At 39.2% G+C, this 23,586-nt stretch overlaps 1 protein-coding gene across 1 annotated transcript in view; it reads right to left on the bottom strand.

The window, feature by feature from the left end:
- Positions 1-23,586, bottom strand: part of BRAF (B-Raf proto-oncogene, serine/threonine kinase) — a 100,644-nt gene that overhangs the window by 62,646 nt on the left and 14,412 nt on the right. Inside the window, exons 4-5 of the mRNA XM_015572684.1 lie at positions 18,444-18,545; positions 9,615-9,878 (exon numbers count right to left, since the gene is read on the bottom strand). Coding sequence (XP_015428170.1) covers positions 9,615-9,878; positions 18,444-18,527 — 348 coding nt within the window. The 5' untranslated portion in view covers positions 18,528-18,545. The remainder of the gene's footprint in view (positions 1-9,614; positions 9,879-18,443; positions 18,546-23,586) is intronic.

The following is a 23,586-nucleotide window of genomic DNA, read 5'->3' as shown; positions in this document are numbered from 1 at the left end:
ACTGAAAGAAAGCAAAGCAAACTCCTTTACAACCTCAAGTGACGAAGGCCTTTATAATTATGATGCAAAACCTGAAAACTATATTAGAAAAAATAGCAAATTCAACTACACAAAATTAAGAGCCTTTATGTTACGTATGTTTTTCCACAATTAAACCCGTTTTGCATGTTTTCTCTTGGGTAATTAGGCGTAGAATGGCTGAATCATATGCTGCATGCATGTTTGAAAGTGGCTCCTCAGCAATCCATACATGGGCTTCAGATTCCATGAACCCTCCTCCCTGAAATTTTATGTCAGAGTGAGCAACTGAGTCTTTCATCAGATTTGGATTTGTCTTGGAAAAATATCTGCAACTCATGTAACAGGCATATGTTGTATATAGAGAGAGCTCTTGAAAAATTAAGATCAAGACCAACAACCCAATAAAAAAATGGGCAAAGGACATGAAAGACAGTTCATAGAAACAGAAATATAAACAGCCTTCAAACATATAAAAAGATGGTGTTCAACCTCACTGAGAAAAGCACTCAAACTTGTCAGGATAGTTTTCACTTATCATCTTGGCAAAAACCCAAAAGATTGATAACATATTCCATTGATGAGGTGATCTTAAACAGGCATCTCATACATTGCTGGTAGCAGTGTAAAATAAAGCTAGACCTATGAAGCAAAATTTGAAAGTATAGTTCAGAATTACAAATGTAAATTTCTCTCTTTGATCCAGGCAAACCTACTTTTGGTACAGTATAGTACACCACTATACTTGTAAACTGTAGTTGTGTGTATCAGTAGCGCATGTCTTTCTATGAATAGACCACAATTTGTTTCACCATTCAACTGCTGATGGACATTTGGATTATGCCCAATTTTAGACTATTACAAATAAAGCAACTAAGGACATTTTTGTACAGATCTTTGTATTGGCATATGTTTTCTCTTCTCTTGGGTAAATAGAAGTAAATGGCTGGATCATAAGCTACATGCATGTTTAACTTTTTACAAAATTGCAAAACAGTTTTTTTAATTATGAAAAAAATATATGTAACATAAAACCATCTTAACCGCTTTTAAACATACAGTTAGATGTGTTAAGTACATTCACATTATTGTACAACCAATCTCCTGAACACGCTTCATTCTGCAAAACTGGAATTCTATGCCCATTAAACAACTCCCCATCTCTCCTTTCCCCAGCCACTGGTAACCATAATTCTACTTTCTGTCTCTATGAATTTGACTACTCTAGGTACTTCATATAAGTGGAATTATACAGTATTTGTCTTTTTGTGATTGGTCCATTTTACTGAGCATATTATCTTGAAAGTTCATTAATGCTATAGAATACATCAGAATTTCCTAATACATTTTAAGGCTGAATAGTATATTGCATTGTATGTATACACATTTTGTTTATCCACTCATCTGTTGATGGACAATTGGGTTGAGTCCACATTTTGGTTACTGTGAACAATGCTGCTATGAATATGGGTGTACAAATAATCTCTTTAAAACTACAACTGAATTTGTTTGGGTATATATCCAGAGATAGAATTGCTGGATCATATGATAATTTTATTTTTACCTTTTTGAGGAACCTCCATACTGTTTTTCATAGTGGTCACCATTTTACATTCCCATCAACAATGCACAAGGATTCCAATTTCTCTACATTATTGCCAACACGCATTTTTATTTTTTGATGATAGCAATTCTAATGAGTATAAAGTGCTATCTCATTGTGGCTTTGGTTTGCATTTTCTAATGATTAGTGATGTTGAGCATATTTTCATGTTTGTTGGCTATTTGTGTAGCTTTTTTGAAAAAAATGTCTATTCAAGTCCTTTGCCCATTTTCAAAATGGGGTTTTTTTTTTTTTGAGTTGTAGGAGTTTCTCAAAATATATTCTTAATATTAACCCCTTGTCAAGATATATGATTAGAAAATATTTCCCCCTATTCTGTATTGACCTTTCAGTCTGTTGACTGTATTCTCTGATTGACATAGGTTTTAAATTTTGATGTAGCCCAATTTCTCTATTTTTATGTTGTCTGTGACTTTGCTGTTATATCCAAGAAACTGCTAAATTCAAAGTCATTGTTTTCCCCTCAATGTTTTCTTTTAAAAGTACTAGTTTTAGCTGTTACATTTTTGATCCATTTGAAATAGCTTTGTATATTGTATAAGTTAAGGTTCCAACTTCACTCTTTTGCATGTGTATACCCAGTTTTCCCAGCACCATTTGTGGAACTGACTGTCCTTTTCCCCACTAGGTGGTGTTGGTACCCTCATAAAAAATCCTTTGACCGTGTGTGATAATTTATATCAGGGCTCTCTATTTCATTTGGCTATATGTCTGTCTATGCCACTATCACAATGATATGATTACTGTATCTTTGTAGAAGTTTTGAAGTCAGGAAGTGTGAGACCTCCAACTTTGTTCTTTTATAAGAATGTTGGGCTATTCAGGATTCTTTGAAATTCCACATGAATTTCAGGAAATTTTGAGATTTTGAAAGGGACTGCATTACTAAAACTGCCAAATTGTTTCCCGAAGTGGTTATACCATTATACATTCCCACCAGCAGTTATTCCACATCCTCACCAATAATTGGTATGGCCATTCTTCCATTTTAGCCATTGAAGTAGATGTGTACTGGTATCTTGTGCCTTTATTTTACATTTCCCTAATGATTTATGATGTTGAGCATCTTCTCATGTGTTTATTTGCCAGCCATATATCTTCTTTGGTGAAGTACCTGTACAAATCTTTTGCCCATTTTTATTTATTTATATTTATTTATATTTTTTAAGTTTTATTGCTTAAAGTATTACAAAGGGTATTACATATGTCTCCTTTTTTCCCCCCACCCTTGATCTTTTGCCCATTTTTAAATTAAATTATCTTTTTAAAAATATATTTTATTAATTTTTTACAGAGAGGAAGGGAGAAGGATAGAGTGTGAGAAACATCAATCAGCTGCCTCCTGTACAACCCCCACTGGAGATGTACCTGCAACCAAGGTACATGGCCTTGAACGGAATCGATCCTGGGTCTCTTAAGTCTGCAGGCCAATGCTCTATCCACAGAGCCAAACCAGTCAGGGCTTGGGTTATTTTCTTGTTATTGAATTCTAAGAGCTCTTCATATATTCTGAATACATGTTCTTGATCAGATACATGTTTTTCTGTGGTTTATCTTTTATTCACTTAATACTGTCTTTTGAAGAGAAGTTTTTACTTTTGATGAAGTCTAATTTATCAATATAGTAGTCCCCTCTTCTCCCTGGTTTCACTTTCTGAGGTTTTAAATACCCACAGTCAACTGTGGTCCAAAGATATTAAATGGAAAATTCCAGAAATAAAAAATTCATAAATTTGAATGCATAGTGGTTCTGAGTAGCATGATGAAATCTTGTGCAAGCCCATCCCATCATCGAACTGGGGCATACATCATCCCGCTGCCCAGTGTAACCACACTATTTACACTACCTTCCTATTAGCCCTTGGTAGTCATCTTGGTTATCAGATTATTGACAGTAATAGCATTCTAGTATGGTCCCAATATGTGTTCAAGTAACCCTTACAGTGCATAGCCTAATAATGTCACAATGTCTCCATCGTTCAGCTCACAGGATCTCATCACATAGGCACTGTATAATTTCACATCATCAGAAGAAGGGTGAGTAGAGTACAGTAAGATACTTTAATAGAGAGACCACATTCAAATAACTTTTAAAGTATACTAGAGGCCTGGTGCAAGAATTCACACATGGGTGGGGCCAGGGCCAGCCTGCCTAGATTGGGGCCAGCTAGTCAGGAGGAGGGACCGCAGGAGGTTGGCTACCAGCCCCGTCCCCATGGGAGCCTAATTGGTGATGAGCTGGCGGTGGGAGGGGCCATGGGAGGTCAGCAGGTGGCCCCACCCCCATCAGGCTGGTCGCTGGTCACAGTGTGTGTCATAGCAACTGGTTGTTCTGGTCGTTCCGATCACTTGGCTTTTATATATATAAAAAAACCATTTTATTAAAAAAATTTGTTTTAAATGTTTTTACTGATTCTGGAGAGAGAAGAAGGAAGAGTGATATATATAGAGAAACATCAATCAGCTGCCTCCTGCACACTCTTATGGGGGATCAAGCCTGCAACCCAGGCATGTGCTCTGACCAGGAATCGAACTGGGGACCTCTTGGTTCATGGGTCAATGAGCAACAATGGCCAGGCAAACTGCTCTATTTTATTAATTGTTAATCACTTACTGTGCCTAACTTATAAATTAAACTTCATCAATAACCACTGGGAGTCTTGGAAAGTACCCCCCTTGGATAAGAGGGACTACTGTATGTTCATTATGGATTATGCTTTTTGTGCATATTTAAAAAATTATTGCAGATTCCAAGTCACAAAGATTTTATCCTGTGTTTTCTTCTACAAATTCTGTAGTTTTAGGTTTAATTCTTACTTTTCATTCCTTCCTGTGTTCAAGCAGAACCTGGGAGAGGTAAACTCCTTACCTGGAAAGGCCATTATAGTGCACTCACTCATAGTGTACCAAGCTAGCTAAACTCATAGTTTACCTAAGTGACTTATAGGCATCTATCACACTTTGTGTATATTATTCTATTGTTTTCTGGCTTCCTGCAGCTGCTATGAAGAAGCTGTTTTAATAATCTAATTGAAAATTTTTTATAGGTAATTTCCACCCCTCCGCCCAAGTGATCTGGAAGCAATATCCTTTCATTTTGTTACATTTATAAGTATGGATTCAAATTTACTTACCAACTTAGGGCTTATGTTGCCCAAATCTTTACATCTATGTCTTTCATAAATATTAGCCATCATTTCTTTAAATTTTGCTCTAATTCTTTATTTCTATTCTCACTTTCTGAAACTCTTTTTGAGATACATAATGAAATTGTTCATTCCCTTCTTCATGTACTTAACCTTTCTTTATATTTTCCTACATTCAGTTGGGTTTTATCAACTTTTTACCTCATCCATTGAAATTCTGAAAATAAATATTATAATTTTCTAAAGCATTTTAACACAGCTCTGTGGTAAGCTGTAATGATCTTGACATGTTGAGATGGTTTTTATTCCATTTGTCTTTTTTTAATATGTTGAGATTTAATTTAAAACTAGTGCCCCAGTGCATGGATTTGTGCACATTGAAAGGAGATTAATTAGAAGGTGGCCTGCGGGGTGGGACTGGGCGAGAAGGGCCGGACATGCCCCGGAGCCAACCTCCAGCAGTCCCTCTCTGGCCTGCCGCAGTGCTGCAGCTTGCAGGTTGTATGTGGAGTGAGTGGAGTCCCTCCGGCAGGTCGGGTCCTTTGACCTGGCCTGTGGGGATCGAGCCAAAACCGGCTCTCCAACATCCCCCGAGGGGTCCTGGATTGTAAAAGGGCGATTCTCGGGTGATGCTCCCCAGAATCAGGCTTCCTCCTCGCTGGATCCGGGTGCATCACCCAAGAACCGCTGCTGCCAAGTCACGGCAGCTTGGCAGCTCCTGCATTGAACGTCTGCCCCCTGGTGGTCAGTGTGCGTCATACCTACCGGTCGGAATGTCTTCCCCTCTGGTGGTCATTATGTGTCATAGCTACCGGTCAGACAGTCGCTTAGCCTTTTATATATATAGATGTTATACTGCTATTTCCTTAAATCAGCGTCAATACATTCAATAGTATTTTTTTCCTAGAGACAACTGTTTCTTTTCAACTTTCCAGTTTTCCTTTATTCTATGTTGTTTGAATTCTTCTAACTCTATTAGAAGAAATTTTTCTACTTAGATTAAAAATAATTTTTTCATTTTTTTCTCTCTCCCCCCACATTTTGTTTTCCATCATATCATTTGACAATAAGTTCCAAATTGATTGAGTAGTCACAATAGTGGTTACTCTTGAGGGTGGGTCCTGAATTCAAGTTGGAGGGAGGAGGCGGGAGAATACTCTCAAACACTAGAAATGTTTTGTATCTTTTTTTAAAAAGGGTATTTTTATTGATTTCAGAGAAGAAGGGAGAGGGAGAAATAGAAACATCAATGATGACAGAGAATCATTGATCGGCGGTCTCCTGCCCATCCTCTATTGGGGATTGAGCCCGCAACCTGGGCATGTTCCCAGATTGGGAATTGAACCATGACCTCCTCATTCATAGGTCTATGCTCAACCACTGAGCTACACTGGTCTGGCATGTTCTATATCATAATTTGCATGGCAGTTACATTTGTAGAAAGTCATTGAATTGTACAGTTAAGTTGTAGGGCTGGACTATAGTTTAAAAGAAACAACTATGAACAAATTCCTATGCACACTGCACATATCTTATTTTGAAGTAAAAAAACAAAACAGAAACAAATACAGTATTTGTATTTGCATGTGCTGTAGTTTGAGGACCTCTGGGATAGAGTATCGGCCTGTGGACTGAAGGTTCCCAGGTTCAATTCCGGTAAAGGGCATGTACCTTGGTTGCGGGCACATCCCCAGTGGGGGGTGTGCAGGAGGCAGCTGATGGATCTTTCTCTCTCATCAATGTTTCTAACTCTCTATCCCTCTCCCTTCCTCTCTGTAAAAAACCAATAAAATATATTTTTTTAAAAATTAGTAATTCTATAACATCTAATGTTCAGTCAACATTAAAAACTTTCCAAGTCTCAAGAATGTCTTTTACAGCTCTCCCCATCCTAATCTATAACTAGGATCACACACTGTATTTAGTTGTTATGTCGCTTTAGTCTTTTTTAATGTAGAATAATCCACAACTTTTTAATTTTATTTTATTGATTCCAAAGAAGAAAGAAGGTGGACAGAAGAAGAGGAGAGAGAGAGGAGCGAGAGAAGAGAGGGGAGAGGGGAGAGGGGGAGAGAGGGAGAGAGGGAGGGGGGGAAGAGAGAGAGAGAGAGGGAGAGAGAGAGAGAGAGAGACATCTATGTGAGAGATACATTGATTAGTTGCCTCCCATACATGGCCCTGACTAGGGATTGAACAAGCAACCTAGGTATGTGCCTGACAGGGAATCGACTCTGCGACCTTCTGGTGCATGGGACGATGCTCCCAACAACTGAGGCACACCAGCCAGGGAAATTCCCAACCTTTTAATCTCCAACACATTGAGGCAGTTTATCTTAGAGGATGTCCACATTTCTCTTATTTCCTCATGGTGCTTATCTCCGTGTTTCTTGTAAAATGGAAGGTGCAGAAACTTGACATTTAACTTGTAATCATTCTTAGCAAGAATACTTCATAGATGATAACTGTCATCCACTGACCTTCCTTCCCTCCTCCCTTCCCTCCCCTCCCCTCCCCTCCCCTCTCTTCCCTTCCTTTGTTGAATTTATTGGGTTGATATCGTATATAATGAAAGCCTCATATCACATTGTTTGCAGGTAGTTTTTATCGTGCACTAATAGGTGGTGCGGGTCATTTTTGCTAATTCTTTGCGCAAATGACAACCTTTGGAATTCGTATATCTGCATGTTAGCATTCCTTTAGAGCAATATAAAAGTATAAAAATAAACGTATTTATATGTTACCCGCATTCTACCGCTAGTCTATAAAAAACGTATTAATACGTATCCTGCGCTCTACTACCACTCAACGTAAAACGTATGAATATGTTTCCCGCATACAATGTGATATGCTATGTGTCCGGTTGTCTGGTCATCTGTTCAATCAAATCGTAATATGCTAATGATATGCTAAGGCTGCGCAAATGCTTGCTATGATGTGTACTGACAACCAGGGGGCAAACAGTCGGTGGGTAGGTTAGCTTGGTGCCCTGGAGTCCTCCTGCGGGCCCTCCCCAGCTGGCCAACCTCCCACATCCCTCCCAGGCCCCGATCATGCACCAGTGGGATCCCTCAGCTTGGCCTGCATCCTCTCGCAATCCGGGACCCCTCAGGGGATGTCAGCGGGTTTTGGCCTGATCCTACAGGCCAGGCTGAGGGACCCCACTGGTGCACAAATTCGTGCACTGGGCCTCTAGTTGGTAATAAGATTAAATAGGTTTCAGGTGTACAATTCTATAATACATTATCTGTATATTGTATTCTGTGTTTACCACTCCAAGTCAAATCTCCTGTCACCAATTCCCCCTTTACCTTCTTCTACCTCCCCACATGCCCCTTCTTCTCTGGCAACCACCATAGTACTGTCTATGTCTATGAGGATTTTTTTTTCACCCAGCCCCCCAACCCTGTCAGTCTGTTCTCTGTATTTATGGGTCTGTTTCTATTTTATTTGTTAGTTTATTTTATTATTAGATTCCACATATAAGTGAAATCGCATGGTATTTGTCTTTCTCTGTCTGGATTATTTCTCTTAACATAATATTCCCCAGGTCCATCCATGCTGTTGTAAAAGGTAGGCTTTCCTTTTTTTTAAAATTTGAAGACCACCTGGAAGTTCTGTTTTGTTCCTTCTTAGGAGCCTAATTTAGCTGTTTCTAAATCTTCTAACTCATGAACAGTAGACAGTTTCCTTATATATTTTATAAATTAGGATTTTGAGCTTGTCACAAGGGTATTCTCTCTGTGAATTTAGGGACCTGAATGGGCCAGAGAGGGTTTCCATTTACTTTTGCCCTGTCCCTGAATGCTATTACCCCTCTAGTACCAGTTGTTACATTAATTTCTTGGGTGCAGGGAAATCCACACTTTGATTAGACTAGGTCTATAGTTAAGAGTATACAGGGTACTCTTATCTGGAACCCTGGCAAAGACAGATAAGTTTCACTGTTATTTATATATGCTGGAGAATAAATTTCCTTCCAGTTCACCCTTTTGTTGAAGGTAAAGCTCTTCAAGGTTCAGCTTTAGGTAAAGATCTAAATTCCAACCATGTCTGTGTCATAAGGCCTAGTCTTATGTTCCCACACATTAATCTTCAAATCCCTTTGTTGGACATGGTGAAAAATTGACCCCACTGGAGGTCACTATAGCACAGGTGAGCAAACTTTTTCCATTAAGAATAAGCATTACCAATGATGCTGCCTGAGAAAAATAATTAAAAACTACTTTGACGTTTTTGGAAAGAAAATGGTTTTTGTTAATATAAAAAGCAATATGCATTATAAAAAGTAACAATGTATAAGGGTGCATTATTTACTAAATCTACTGACAGTATTCGTTGCACTTGAGGATTACAGACCATCCAAAATAATTCTGCAGATTTCTCTGTTCTAAATGTTACTTACAGAGTACTCTACTCTAACGGTGATACCAATGATCAATAATCAAAAGTTATATAAACAAGAGGAAAAATAAATCCAAATAGAGAATTCTCAAGGATGAAGAATGAATCTTACCTGATAGATGTTAGACAACAAGCAAGCACTAGTCTTAAAATTCTAATTGATTCTGAACTAGTACTTAAACTTGAGCATGGTTCAAGTTTGGGAGGTAAGATTAAATGTCAAATCTGACACTAAAAACAATACTATTTGTTATAGTTAAAGAACACAGACTTTGGCACCAAATAATTGTCTTTTCCTCCCTTGTTTAAAATGCTTCAATTTGTAAGACCACTGAGTATAAAGTGATGATATATTTCATTTTCAACAAGTGGTCTTTCTGAAAAGTACAAAGAAAAGGCAATGATGATATTAAAAGTTGACTCACCACTGTCCTCTGTTTGTTGGGCAGGAAGACTCTAACAATAGGTTTTTGTGGTGACTTAGGGTTGCTCCGTGACACATCTGTGGGATTTTGAAAAACTGAAAGAGATGAAGGTAGCACTGAAAGGCTAGAAGAGGAAGAAGATGTAACGGTGTCCGTTGATGCAGAGCTAGAAACAGAAAAATCAGTTCCATTCCCCAGGGATTCCAATAACTGTTGTTCTCTTTGTTGGAGGGCATCTAGCTTGCTGGTGTATTCTTCATAGGCCTATAAAATAAAGTAGATTTATAGTGAATCTGGAACTCTTCCTGACAGTAACAAAAGAAAACATAAAATTTAAGTCCTCAATTATAATCTCTTTATAATTTAGCTTACAGGGTTTTAAGTTATTAAGTTTCAAAATAAGCACTGGAAGTACTGTAAATGACTACTTTTACCTTTAAACTGATATATCTTTTGTTATAAAATACATTATATTACAATGAGAAACTGATAAACACATATAAAAGAGATGTCTATAATATCTATGAGTATTAATAAAAGATAGTATAAAATACTATACTACATCAAGGATAAGTACCCTCTTCATTACAATTGTTTCCCCCCTCAAAAAAATCTGTTGGCACATAAAATTTCACACTCCTCTCCCCCTGCTCTAAGAACAGACAAACAAGTTGAAAAGGAGATGAGGTATTAGATTTGTCAAAAAAATAAGACTCAGGTACACAGTGCCAGATCTCACCACTACCACCAAAATCTTAGAAGATGTATAACTGCTATCTTCCTTCTGAAATAGCTATCAATTAAAATTCTTTATTCTTCTCACTATGGATCTATGATGACCTCCTTCCTTATTAAATACTGCTTAGAGAATAAAATTTTATTTGAAAAGGTGGCTTACATACTACAGTCAAGAAACTCTGGAACCACTGTCCATTTTAACTAAGACTATCAGATCAAATTACCACATATACCATATTCTAAAAGTAAGAAATATCTTGAAAACCGAATGATATTGAAAATAAAGAGATGGAATGAATTGTGACATATACTTGTCCATAGTTCTTTAAGGCAGTTGTAATCATCCCATACTATGGTTTACCATTTCTCCCTTAAAGATGCAGTACTACAACCATTTATGAAAGGCTACAGGGAAAATAAAGGTTTAGAAATGACAATTCACAGCTCTCAAGGAGTTCATTATTGGGCTGCTGAGAAGCAGATGAATATATTTTTATTTGTGTTAGTACTATATGTGAAAAATAAACAAAGAACATTCTTGATACAAGAATGAGAAAGGAGGGTCTTAAAAGAGTAGCATTTATTTGGATGAAGTGGGGAGAAGAGAGGACTGAGTACAGGGTAAATTGTGTAATAAAGTAAGGAGGCAGAAAATTTTAAGACATAGAGGAAAAACTATAAACTAGTATAGCTGAATGTCATAGGCGGGACACAGTAAGGGGTCAATATATATTTGTGGCATTTAACTGAAGACTAGGAAAACAAACTTTAAGACTGAAAATGTAGGTAAGGGACCAGTTTATAGTGTGTGTGTGTGTGTGTGTGTGTGTGTGTGTGAGTGTGTGTGTGTGTGTGTATGTGTGTGTGTGTGTGTGTGTGTATTAGAGGCCTGGTGCGCGAGATTCAGGCACTTGGGGGAGGAGGTGTCCCTCAGCCCGGCCTTTGCCCTCTCACAGTCTGGGAGCCCCGCGGGGATGTCTGACTGACGACTTAGGACTGCTTCCCATGGGGAGTAGGCCTAAGCCGTCAGTCAGACATCCTTAGCGCTGCCGCGGAAGCAGGAGAAGCTCCTGCCACCGCCACTGCTCTCACCAGCCCATGAGCCTGGCTTCTGGCTGAGTGATGCACTGACCACCAGGGGCAGCTCCTGCGTTGAGTGTCTGCCCCCTGGTGGTCAGTGCGCATCATAGCAACTGGTCGTTCTGCTGTTTGGTTGCGCGCCTGCCTGCCTAATTGCCCCTACCACTCTGCCTGCCTGCCTGATCAACCCTAACCGCCTCTGCCTGTCTGCCTTATCCCCTTAACCACTCACCTGCCTGCCTGATCGCCCCTAATCCCTGCCTGCCTGATCAACCCTAACCGCCTCTGCCTGTCTGCCTTATCCCCTTAACCACTCACCTGCCTGCCTGATCGCCCCTAATCCCTTTGCCTGCCTGCCTGATTGCCCCTAACTGCTTGTCTGCCGGATCAACCCTAACCACCTCTGCCTTGGCCCCCGCTGCTGAGGCTTCATCTGGAAGGTTGTTCGGCTGTCCAGTGTAATTAGCATATTATACTTTTATTATTATAGAAGATACCATGTTATGAAACCTGAACTTCATTCTACAAGGAAGGAAGAATTATCAAAGATACAAGAGAATGAAGCAACATTTTCATTTCAGAAAAGGCCACCGCACCTGGTATGCTAGATCTTGCCTTCTATTTTTGGGGGGAGAAAATAAAATAAAATACTAAAATGATCTACTGAGGTAAATAGCCTTCATTACAGCCTACTAGGGGCCCTACCCTGACCTTGAAATATTTCATAGCATTCCAGGGCATAAGAACCAAAGTAAAAATTTTCTTATCTGTAGTACTATATAAATTTCAGTACCAAGTGCTAATTATTTATGAGCAGCTCTTTCAATATGCTCCACTTTATTGAGCCTTCAGTAAATATATATTGAGCATACATGTGCTTGGCACTGTTTGGGGCTCAGATCACAAAAATAAAGACCAATGCATTTCCTACCCTTTGAAGATTGTAAACATGCAGTTAGGGAGGCAAAAGTTCCTGCTTGCATAGATCAAATATTCTTATTTATTGGGCAGCACATTCACTACACAAAGTTAGCCTTAGGAAAAGAAACACATGTAAACAATAAAACTTTTGAATATTATTTATCAAAATGTTTTTCTTAATTTTGGAAAATACACTATTCCCTCAATTGTGGATTACAAACCATCATTTCACTGCACTTATCAGTACCTCTTCCTTTCTTTCTTTTGTTTTTATTGGTTTTAGAGAGAGGGAGAGGGAGATAAAAACATCAATGATGAGAGAAAACCATTGATCAGCTGCCTCCTGCACACCCGCCCCTCCACAGGTGATTGAGCCCACAACCCAGGCATGAGACCTGACCAAGAATCAAAACCTGGTTCATGGGTCAACACTCAACCACTGAGCTACACCGGCCAGGCCCTCCACTTTTTCTTAAGTACAAAACATTTACTTATTCTACCTCTCTCTATTGTTACAGCTGCAATCTACCACGGCACTTGCCTACCTTGTTTTGTACCTGGCTTGGTTCATTTCACCCTATTATCTTGGCTGCATTCAGTGTGGCTATTGATTACTAGGTGTACCAGTTAATAATGTGGATTTTTTTCAATAGATGGAGTTACACATATGTTGATATATATGCGATTTGATATGTATGCTATTTTATTGTATTGACAACAAGCTTTAAAACTTCATATGTCAAATTTGCTGAAGGTGTTAACATCATAGATATTTTTATGCTTAAAAATGTCAAATTTCTTGCCCCAAAAAAAGCATTTGTGGTAAATTTTAATTCATTACTTTATTTCGAAGAAAAAGTTATTGTATACTTTGGGAAGCTTATGGTGAACATGCTCCATCTCAACATACTTGTGAACACTGGTTTAAATGCTTTAAAAGTGATGATTTCTATGTGAAAGACAAAGAAGTGGATTTATTTTGAGAATCCCAAATGCACAAATGGGTTGATCAGGTCAACCATCAACATTGACTGCAAGGCCAAATCCCTTCGGAAAGAAGACAATGCTCTGCATTTGGTGGGATCAGGAAGTTGTGGTATATTATGAGCTTCTAAAACCAGGTGAAACTGTTAATACTGATAGTTACCGACAACAAATAATCAATTTGAACCACGCTCTGATGGTGAAATGACCAGAATGTGCCAGAAGACACGGCAAAGTAATTTTGCTTCATGATGACACACCATCACACACTTCAAAACCAGTTAAAGACACGTTAAAAGATCTTGCCTGGGAAGTATTAACCCACCCGCTATATTCACCAGACCTTGCTCCTTCAGATTACCACCTGTTCCAATCGGTGGCACACGCACTTTCTGAGCACTTCAAAACATACGAAGAAGTGGAAAATTGGGTTTCTGAATGGTTTGCCTCAAAACAAGAAAAGTTCTATTGGGACGATATCCACAAATTACCTGAAAGATGAGGAAAATGTGTAGCTAGCGATGGACATTACTATGAATAAAGCACTTTTGATGTTTCTCTTGAAATTATTGTGTTTTCTTTGATTATAAAATCTGCCATTATTTACCACAGTACATCTAGTATTCTTTTAATACTCTTGCCTTAAAGTTCTTTATACCCTGAATCGTAAAGGCATTTATTTCCACATTACCTTCAAGATCCAGAACTATACTATATCGTTCTTTACAAGAGTTCCAAATGATGTCAAGATCTGTTTATAACCTCCCATACCACTATGCACACACACTTATCCCACCTTTTTAAGCTTCCATCTCACTACCACATTAATGTGTTCATGGTCAATGTTAATCCCTTAAAGTGTCTCAGATTTGGTTTGTTGTCTTAGTGACTCATTTCAACAATGCCACTGTTAACATCTTAGATTCTATGGCTAATTCTCATTGTTTTACTAACTTGCTTGTTAAATACTAATCTTGGGTAAATCCTACCACTCAATTATTCCATTCTTCCTCTCAGGTTACTACATATTGATGGAAAAAATAATGAAACTAGGCCAACTAGTTCCATTATCAATTCACGGAACTTAGTCCTGCATATTATTGCCTGAAAAATGTTACTTATTTTTAACATCCTATTAAATTCTTCCCAATACTGATTCCAACTTTCCCATGCTTCTCTGGCTCCTAACTTCATCCCTGCGCCCCACTTTTAATTCACTTAGAAAATAGCAACACCTTCAAATTTACTCTGAAGATCAAAGCCAATGTAGTACTGGAGTAAGGATACACATATAGAACAACACAACAGAATTAGAGTCCAGAAATAAAGCCTTGCATTTATGGTCAATTGATTTTCTATTACTTTCGCTGCTTTTTAAAAATCTTTACCCAAGGATATGTTTTCATGTGTGTGTGGTTTTTTTTCTATTTTTATTTTAGAGAGAAGGGAGGGAAAGGGGGAAGGAAGGAGGGAAGGAAGGAGGAAGGTAGAGGGAGAGGGGGAGATAGGTAGATAGATATCAGTTGCCTATTGTATGTGCCCTGTTCCTGGGAGTGAACCTGCAACCTAGGTTATATGCCCTGACAGGCAATCAAACCTGAGAACTTTTGGTGCATGGGATGGTGCTCCAACCAACCAAGCCACATTGGCCAGGGCTACTTTTGCTTCTTTAGTACGGCCATGAAACAAGAACAGATTAGTATGTCTTCTCATATCTCTGATGTTAATTATAATTTTCTTTTGCTGTCTGCACATATTTTCACCATTTCTGTTGTTATATTTGTTAAAAAGTTTTCTTCACATTTCTGTTTATTCTTAGATATCCATTCATATTTAAGAGTTAAAGACTCTTGCCAGCCGGTGTGGCTCAGTGGTTGAGTGTTGACCTATGAATCAAGGGGCTGCCGGTTCAATTCCTGGTCAGGGCACATGCTCAGGTTGTGGGTTCAATCCCCAGTGGGGAGTGTGCAGGATAGATCGATGTTTCTATCTCCCTTCCTCTCTCTGAAATCAATAAAAACATACTTAAAACAAAAAAAGACTCAAGATGTCAATACTATCTAAAGCAATCTATAGATTCATGCAATCCCTATCAAAATCCCAGTGTGTTTGCAGAAATAGAAAAATCCATCCTAAAATTCATATGGAATTTCAAGGGATCCGAAACAGCCAAAACAATCTTGAGAAAGAACAAAGTTAGAGGTCTCATATTTCCTGATGTCAAAACTTAGCTTTTATTATAGTAATCAAATCAGTGTGGTACTGGCATAAAGTCAGACATATAGACCAATGGAGTAGAGAGCCCAGAAATAAATTCTCACATATATGGTAAAATGTCTTGACAAGCACATTTATCAAAATTTCCATTCAATGAGAAAGGACTTTCAACAAGTGGTACTGGGAAAACTGGATAAGAAATGCAAAAGCTGGACCCTTACCTTACATCACAAATACAAATTAACTCAAAATGGATCAAAGACCTAAACATAAGAACTAAAACTATAAAACTCCTAGAAGAAAACATAGGGAAAAGCTTTATGATATTGAATTTGGCAATGTTTTCTTGGATGACACCAAACGCATAGGCAACAAGAGGAAAAACAGATGTTAGATTCATTAAAAAAAAACAAAAAAACTTTTGAGTATCAAAGGACACTATCAACAGAGTGAAGGGGGAACCCACAGAATGGAAGAAAATATTTGCAAATTATCTATCTGATTAGGATTGATATTCAGGACATATATTCAGAATATATACAGAACTCCTACAACTCAACAACACAAACAACCCAATTAAAAAAATGCGCAAAGATTTGAATAGGCGTTTCTCCACAGAAAAAAATACAAATGGCCAATAACCACAGGAAGAGATGCTCAACATCATTAGTTATCAGGGAAATGCAAATCAAAACCACAAGATATAGCTTCATCCTGTATACATACAATAGAATATTATTCAATGTTAAATAGAAAAAAATTTTTGCACAAAATAAACATGAATGAACCTGGAAGACATTATGGTAAGTGAAATAAGCTAGTCACAAAGGAACAAATATTTCATAATTCCACTTTATATGAGGTTCCTAGTGTAGGCAAATTCATAGAGACAGAAAGGATATAATGGTGGGTCTCAGTGGGTAATCAGTAGACCTGGTTTTTCACTAAAGGGCCTTCAAATATCAGTACCCATAGGTCTTTTCCCTGAGTCAATTTTCCTCTGGAAGAATACTGTCATCTCCAACCAGGCTCCTCTCTTCATAATATATCAAATGGTAGTAAGTTCAGTGTTTTAACTAATTTATATGTTTACTAGTGACCCGGTGCACGGATTCATGCACATCGAAAGGAAATTAATTAGAAGGTGGCCGGTGGGGTGGGACTGGGTGAGATGGGTTGGACATGACCTGGAGCCAACCTCCTGAGGTCTCTCCCTGGCTGGCCGCACATGGGTGGTGCGTGATGCAAAGGGCGTCTGCGGAATGAGCGGGGTCCCTCCGGCAGGTGGGGTCCCTCGGCCTGGCCTGCAGGGATGGGGCCGAAACCAGCTCTCTGACATCCTCCGAGGGGTCCCGGAGTGTAAGAGGGCACTCTGCAAAATTGCTGTCGTACAGGGTTTGGAACGCAAACACAAGTGTGCAGTAAACCAGATTCGGGGCCAACAGTGCCCCAGAAATAACATAACCCACGGCCAAAGGTGGAATTGCATGGGCCCGTGAGGAATCAGGCTCCCTCCTCTCTGGTTTCGGGGTGTGTCACCCGAGAACCACCGCAGCCAAGTCACTGCATCTTGGCAGCTCCGGCATTCTTTCTCTTAAATTTTTTTTTACTGTTTCACTTCATTACTGCTGTGTATGTGCTCCATGTGAGTGATGTAGGTGCTTATGTAGGTGGGTTCCAACTTATGGCAAAAACCACGTTACATTGCCCCATAGGAACAGATCTCCGACGTAACCCAAGGACCTACTGTGTATGTCTCCCAAGACAGAGAAAGGGTGGACAGAAAAAAACTGCTGGTTAAAGTTGTCTAATTCTGATTAACAATGAATTACTATTTTCCCCAGGACTATATGCCTCCTTATGACTCCTTTCTTGTCCTCCTCAGACATACAAGTAAAACAGATAGCATTCAGAGGTATGAATTCTACTCCTAGCACTAATATTACCTGGCAGTGTGCTCTGGGATAAGCCATATGAAAAGAACAGTATATTAGCAGTTATTTCCAAACTCCCAAATTTATTTTAGAAATGCAAACTTTCTCATTAAATACTGGAGATTTAACTTGCTCTTTAAAAAGTAATTAGATTAGATTACTAAATTAGAAATCTAGTCCATTCCTAAAAATCTCTGGCACTTGCATGCAAATGGTAACCTGATCATTTGTCATTTAGGGTTATATCCCTGTACGGCTAGTAATTACTGTGGAGCCAACTTTTACAGGGACAGGCAGAATAGTGCAGTGGTAAGCAGAACAGGCTGTGGAGCCTGACTGCCGAGATTCCATAACAGCTTGCTGGCTATGGAATCTGAGTGACTTACTTAAGGAAACTAATGCCAAGAAAGCTTATCTGTGATTAGAATAGTAACTACTACCTCATTGGATTAAGAAGAATGACTAGCTCAATAAATTTACAATGATACTCAAGGCTTGATACAAAAGCCTCAAGGCACTATTAAACAGTAAAGCTAAGTAATTTTGAGCTATTTAATATTTAAACATTATAAATTTTACCTATAAGAAAGCAAAAACCAATTTGGGGGAGATCTGTTCGGGAAAAAAGACATTTTACAAAATTCTCCCCATTTTTAAACATGGCAACTAGTTTGCTGACCTCCAGAATCATCTTCTTTCTTTTTTTTAACAGAATAAAATTTTGGAGTTCATATACAACTTTTTATTAATTTTGACATTCTCCAAATTACAAAATACTATATATTTATTGTAACAAGTGAAACAAGATTAAGAAGCTAAGACAAAACTAATTCTCTTTTCCCATTATTTCTAATCCAACCACCTAAGATAACCAATATTATCAGTACAAATGCTTTTTATGCATGCACTATTTTTCTTTTCAAAATTACTACAAATATAATACTCAAAAGCTTACCTCCAGATATATTGATGGTGGATTATGCTCCCCACCAAATTTGTCCAATAGCGCCTCTATATGTTCCTGTGTCAACTTAATCATTTGTTTGATATTCCACACCTATAAAACATTTTTAAAACAATTTAAATAAAAATAATTTAGGAAAGGAATTAGAAATACTTCAAGATTTTTATCAAAATATTGCAGTAACTGCCTGTACCCTTAAAATTTAGAGTTTAGAAAACTTAAAGATTATTTAGTATAGTGGTCTTTCCCTTTTATTAAACACTAGAGGCCCAGTGCACATCATTTGTGCACGAGTGGGGTCCCTAGGCCTGGCAGGTGATCAGAGCCTATCAGGGCTGTCTCGCCCTGTCCCAATTGGGGCCAGGCCAGTCAGGGCCTGCTGGCTGCTGCTGGGGCCTGGGGGCCTGCAGCTGCTGGAGGAGGTTGGCTGTGGGAGCACACTGATCACCAGGAGGCAGTTCCTGAGTTGATCATCTTCCCCCTGGTGGACAGTGTGTGTAATAGCAACTGGTTGACGGGTCATTCTGGTCGTAACAGTTGCTTAGGCTTATATATATATAGACTAGAGACCTGGTGCATGAAATTCATGCACCAGAGGGTAGAGGGGTGTCCCTCAGCCTGGCCTGCACATCAAGGGATGTCCAATTGCTGTGGGGATCAGGCCTAAACTGGCAGTGATGGGACATTCCTCCTACAGTCTGGGACGCTGCATGCACCAGTGACTATACTTTTCATACAGGTGAAAGGCTTCTTGCTGTTGTATGGGCAGCTACATTTTTTTGCCCTGATTATAAAAAATAGTATATAACATGATCCTTCTGAGGCAGTAGGACCATTTTCCTCATCTTATGAGTGGAAAAACTGAAGCAGAGAGAAATTAAGTAATTGGCTTTGTTATACAGTTATAAGTGTCAGAATCAGGGCTGACCACAAAATGTGCAAGCCAGAGTCCAGACATGTCATCGCTGCATCATCCTGTTTTTTCAGTGTTAGAGTAGCCTTGCCAGGTTTTAATTTTTAAATCTAAGAGACTGTTCCCAATATATAGGGTAGGATCTCTAGGCCTGGCTGGCAATCAAGGCCGATATGTGGGGCGACAAGTGAGTAGGGTGATTGGGGGGGCCCCCTCTGACACCCACCTTGGCTGGCGACCTGGTACCGTCCCCCATGGCCAGTCGCCTCCCTCTGTGGAGCAACCAGCATGCAGGGCAATCAGGGGGACCCCCACTGGCAGCTGCCTTGGCTGGCGGCCTGGCGCCACCTGCTGGCCTGCCTCGCCCCTGATCACCACCACCAGTTGCCTCCCTCTTGGGGGGCAGTGCACGTCATAGTGATCGGTCATTCCGCTGGTTGTTCTACAGTTTGGTTGATTTGCATATTAGGGTTTTATTATATAGGATTTTACAAGTTTTTTCTATACTAGTAATCCTATATAATAAAAAGGGAATATGCAAATTGACCATCACTCTGCCACAAAGATGGCGGCGCACGCAGCAGAGTCGGGGGTTTCTGTAACACATGATGCCTGCGCCCACAGCGGAGGCCAAGTTCCCGTCACGAGCCTTAACAAGCAATCAGCAGGGACCTGAGGCTGCAGCCCCGACCCCCCCACCCCCATGGGGCTTGACAGGGAACCTCAAGGCACACTCCTGCCCTGGACTGGGCTAGGGGACCTCAAGCCACAGCCCCCCCGCCCTGGCACCAGGCCAGGGGATCTGAGGCTGTGCCTCCCTGCCCAGCGGGGCTTGACAAGGGTGGTACCAGCTGGGTTTGGATCTAGCCCAATGGGAGGTGGGGGTGGTCGGGTCTGGGTCTTGCACGATTTTGAGGCACACATTGGGTGGGTGGGGACTTGATTCTGGGTCCCATGGTTGCGCCCCCGACTCTGACAGGAGGAAGATTTTCATATACATTTTACTAATTTTCTTTCATCTCTGACACTTCTATCATAGAGAAAGGGAAAATAGCAATATTAAAATATTTCCTCTAATTAATCACCTTTTAATGTGCAAGAATTTCATGCACCGGGTAACTAGTACAATATATTCTCAGCTATAAAAAAATCAAATACATGAGTATTCAGAATAAACAAAAATCTCTTTTCAATTTTCCCACATTCCTGGCCCCCTGCTAAAAAGGTAAGTGCTGTTTATAGTGTTTTTTAAAAGATATTTTTATTGATATCAGAGAGAAAAGGAGAGGGAGAGAGAGGTAGAAACATCAATGATGAGAGATAACCACTGATCGGCTGCCTCCTGCATGCCCCCACATTGGGGATCAAGCTCACAACCTGGGTATGTGCCCTGAGCAGGAATCAAACTGCGACCTCCTGGTTCAGAGGTCGATGCTCAACCACTGAGCCATGCCGATTGGGCTTACTATTGATTTTTAGAGACAGTGGTGGGAGGAGGGGGAGAGAGAGAGAGAGAGAGAGAGAGAGTGACAGACATTGGTCTATTGCCTCCTGCATGTGCCCCGACTGGGGCCAGGGATCAAACCTGCAACCGGGGTACATGCTCTTAGAATGAAATCCATGACCCTTTGTGCACTGGCCTATGCTCTAACCACTAAGCAAATTGATGTGTTTCATATTGATGTTTCTCTCTCTTTTACTTCCCACTCCCTTTCTCCCTTCTTCTCTCTAATAATCAATGGAAAGAAATATTCTCAGGTGAGGACTAACAACAACAAAACAAACAGGAAAGTGGTATTAATGAAATCAATAAGCAGACTTTGAGTTAAACTTAGAAATTAATCTAAAATGGAATAAGAGGACCAAGATTTTTTTTCTGGCTAATTAAGAGCAGATTAAACCCTAAAGTTACTGGGATTATGGGGGGGGGAAAACCATAAACAAACAAAAACCAGCACCACAAATAAACTATTTTAAATGGTCCATAAAATCATCCACTACATTTACTTAATTTTAAGCAGATCTATTTTGGTCACATACATATAACTGAATGGAATAGGACTGTCTTTGGAGTTGGAACAAAATTGAATTAAAATATAGATGTCTATCATGTGAAACCCTTCAGCAAGCATATCAAACTCGTGGTCCGTGAGCTGCATGAGGCCCACAACAAATATTTTTGCAGCCCAGCCAATATAACATTTTAATAAAAATTTCTTAATTTTTACAATATCCTATTATATATAATTATTAATAACGAACTACAACATTTGCTAATGACTCATTACTATAATCGTGTTGCATTCATTTCCCTTACGTGCCTTAGCACAAGTGCACCATTTCTCTCCACTTAATACTAGCTGTGAATATTTTAGCAGCTGACTGCCATGTCATTGGTCTTGGACTGACTTGTTTGGTGTGTGCAACAGGAAATATTTCGCTTTTGGAAAACAAGAAAAATAGGTTTATTTGCATTATGCTTATTAATTTGTGCAGTTATTCAATGTCTGGTAAGTTAATGTTTAAGAAAAAATATTAATTTTATTAAAATGTTCTATTAATTTATGTTAACGACTACTCATTTATTTCAGCCCTTTGTATTCAGTATGTGTCTATTGAAATAAACCTACATTTCTATGAAAATTTAAGCTTTTGTTTTTTGCGGCCCACATAAACTTAAACCTTGTTTATTTTGCCCATGTTAGCCTTTGAGTTTGACATGCTTGCCCTACAGATTTCAACAGCACATATCTTTACTCGTCTTAACAATATATCATGTTTCCTGACTTTTGGTAAAACCCCTAGAATTTTCTTGCATTGTAACCTCCTATCCCAAGTTATTCTCAGTTTTCTAAAACTCTGGGCACCACTCCACAGAACCACATCCCACAACACTATGATCAAAGATTTGTGCGGAAACACTCTCACAAGTAACTAACTGGGGGATAATGGCCTGTTAGGACTGTAAGCTCCTTGAAGTTGATCACATTGATCACAGTTTTATTCCTAGCACCTAGGTACACTAAAATCAGGTAGTTTATGGGTGCTGGCTGCATGAACATATTAAAAACTCTACATTTTGGGAAAACTCAGAGCCGTCTGACTGAATCACATTCAAGAGAGTTCAACTGAGGTTAGAGAAGTAACAGGGTACAGATGAGATCAGAGAAACAGAAGCCACCCTCAGTCAAGATATTTTCATTCTTTCTCAACTAGGGTTCCATGAGAAAATGAAGTCCAATTGCTCTAAGGCAGTGGTTCTCAACCTTTGGGTTGCAACCCCTTTGGGGGTCGAACGACCCTTTCACAGGGGTCGCCTAAGACCATCCTGCTTATCAGATATTTACATTACGATTCATAACAGTAGCAACATTACAAGTATGAAGTAGCAACGAAAATAATTTTATGGTTGGGTCACAACATGAGGAACTGGATTTAAAGGGCCACAAGGTTGAGAACCACTGCTCTAAGGCATCCAGTATAAGTAATGAATTACCTTCTCTCCAATGTACCTAGAATGGTATTACTAAGGCTCTCAAGAAAGAGAGTTAAACCGTATGTTCACTAGTTTTAGGTACTTTTTAATGAACCCTGAAATAATGAATACTATTTTATGAAAAGCATTTCATGGTGTATGAATGTTTTAAAAATACAATGTTACCCATACACATATCACCTGACTATTTCATTTGCTTTATTTTTCCCTTCCAAAACAACATACTGTCAGTTTTCAAAGTCTTCCAATTTCTCTATCAATATAACATATCTCCGGCGTCCAATTCTATTTTCCCTGTACCAGGTACTCTAATAACAAGTGATAGGAATACTATAGCATACCGTATTTGCCAGCGTATAAGACGACTGGGCGTATAAGACGACCCCCTAACATTTCCACTCAAAATACAGAGTTTGTTATATACTCGCCGTATAAGACTACCCCCTCTTCCGCACACCTTCCACACACCAAATAAAAGGTAAAACAATATCAGATTTGATTTTAACATTTTAATTTATATTCAAATGCTTATGACATGCAGGAAAACTGTCACAAGGCTGTATGTAATCAAACATATACATAAAACAGTGCAAGTTTATTACCGGTAAACATACCGGTAATTCACTAAAGAAAACACACTCTATAGACTGGTACCGTAGATGCTTCTCAGGAACACAGGCAAGCAGCCCACAACCTAGAGGGACTGTCAATGATAGAAGAAAGAT

This window comes from Myotis davidii, unplaced genomic scaffold (assembly GCF_000327345.1).
Source record: "Myotis davidii unplaced genomic scaffold, ASM32734v1 scaffold329, whole genome shotgun sequence".
NCBI classification, from domain to species: Eukaryota; Metazoa; Chordata; class Mammalia; order Chiroptera; family Vespertilionidae; genus Myotis; species Myotis davidii.
The sequence above is the reverse complement of the archived record's forward strand: the minus strand, read 5'-3'. Positions and strand labels throughout refer to the sequence as shown.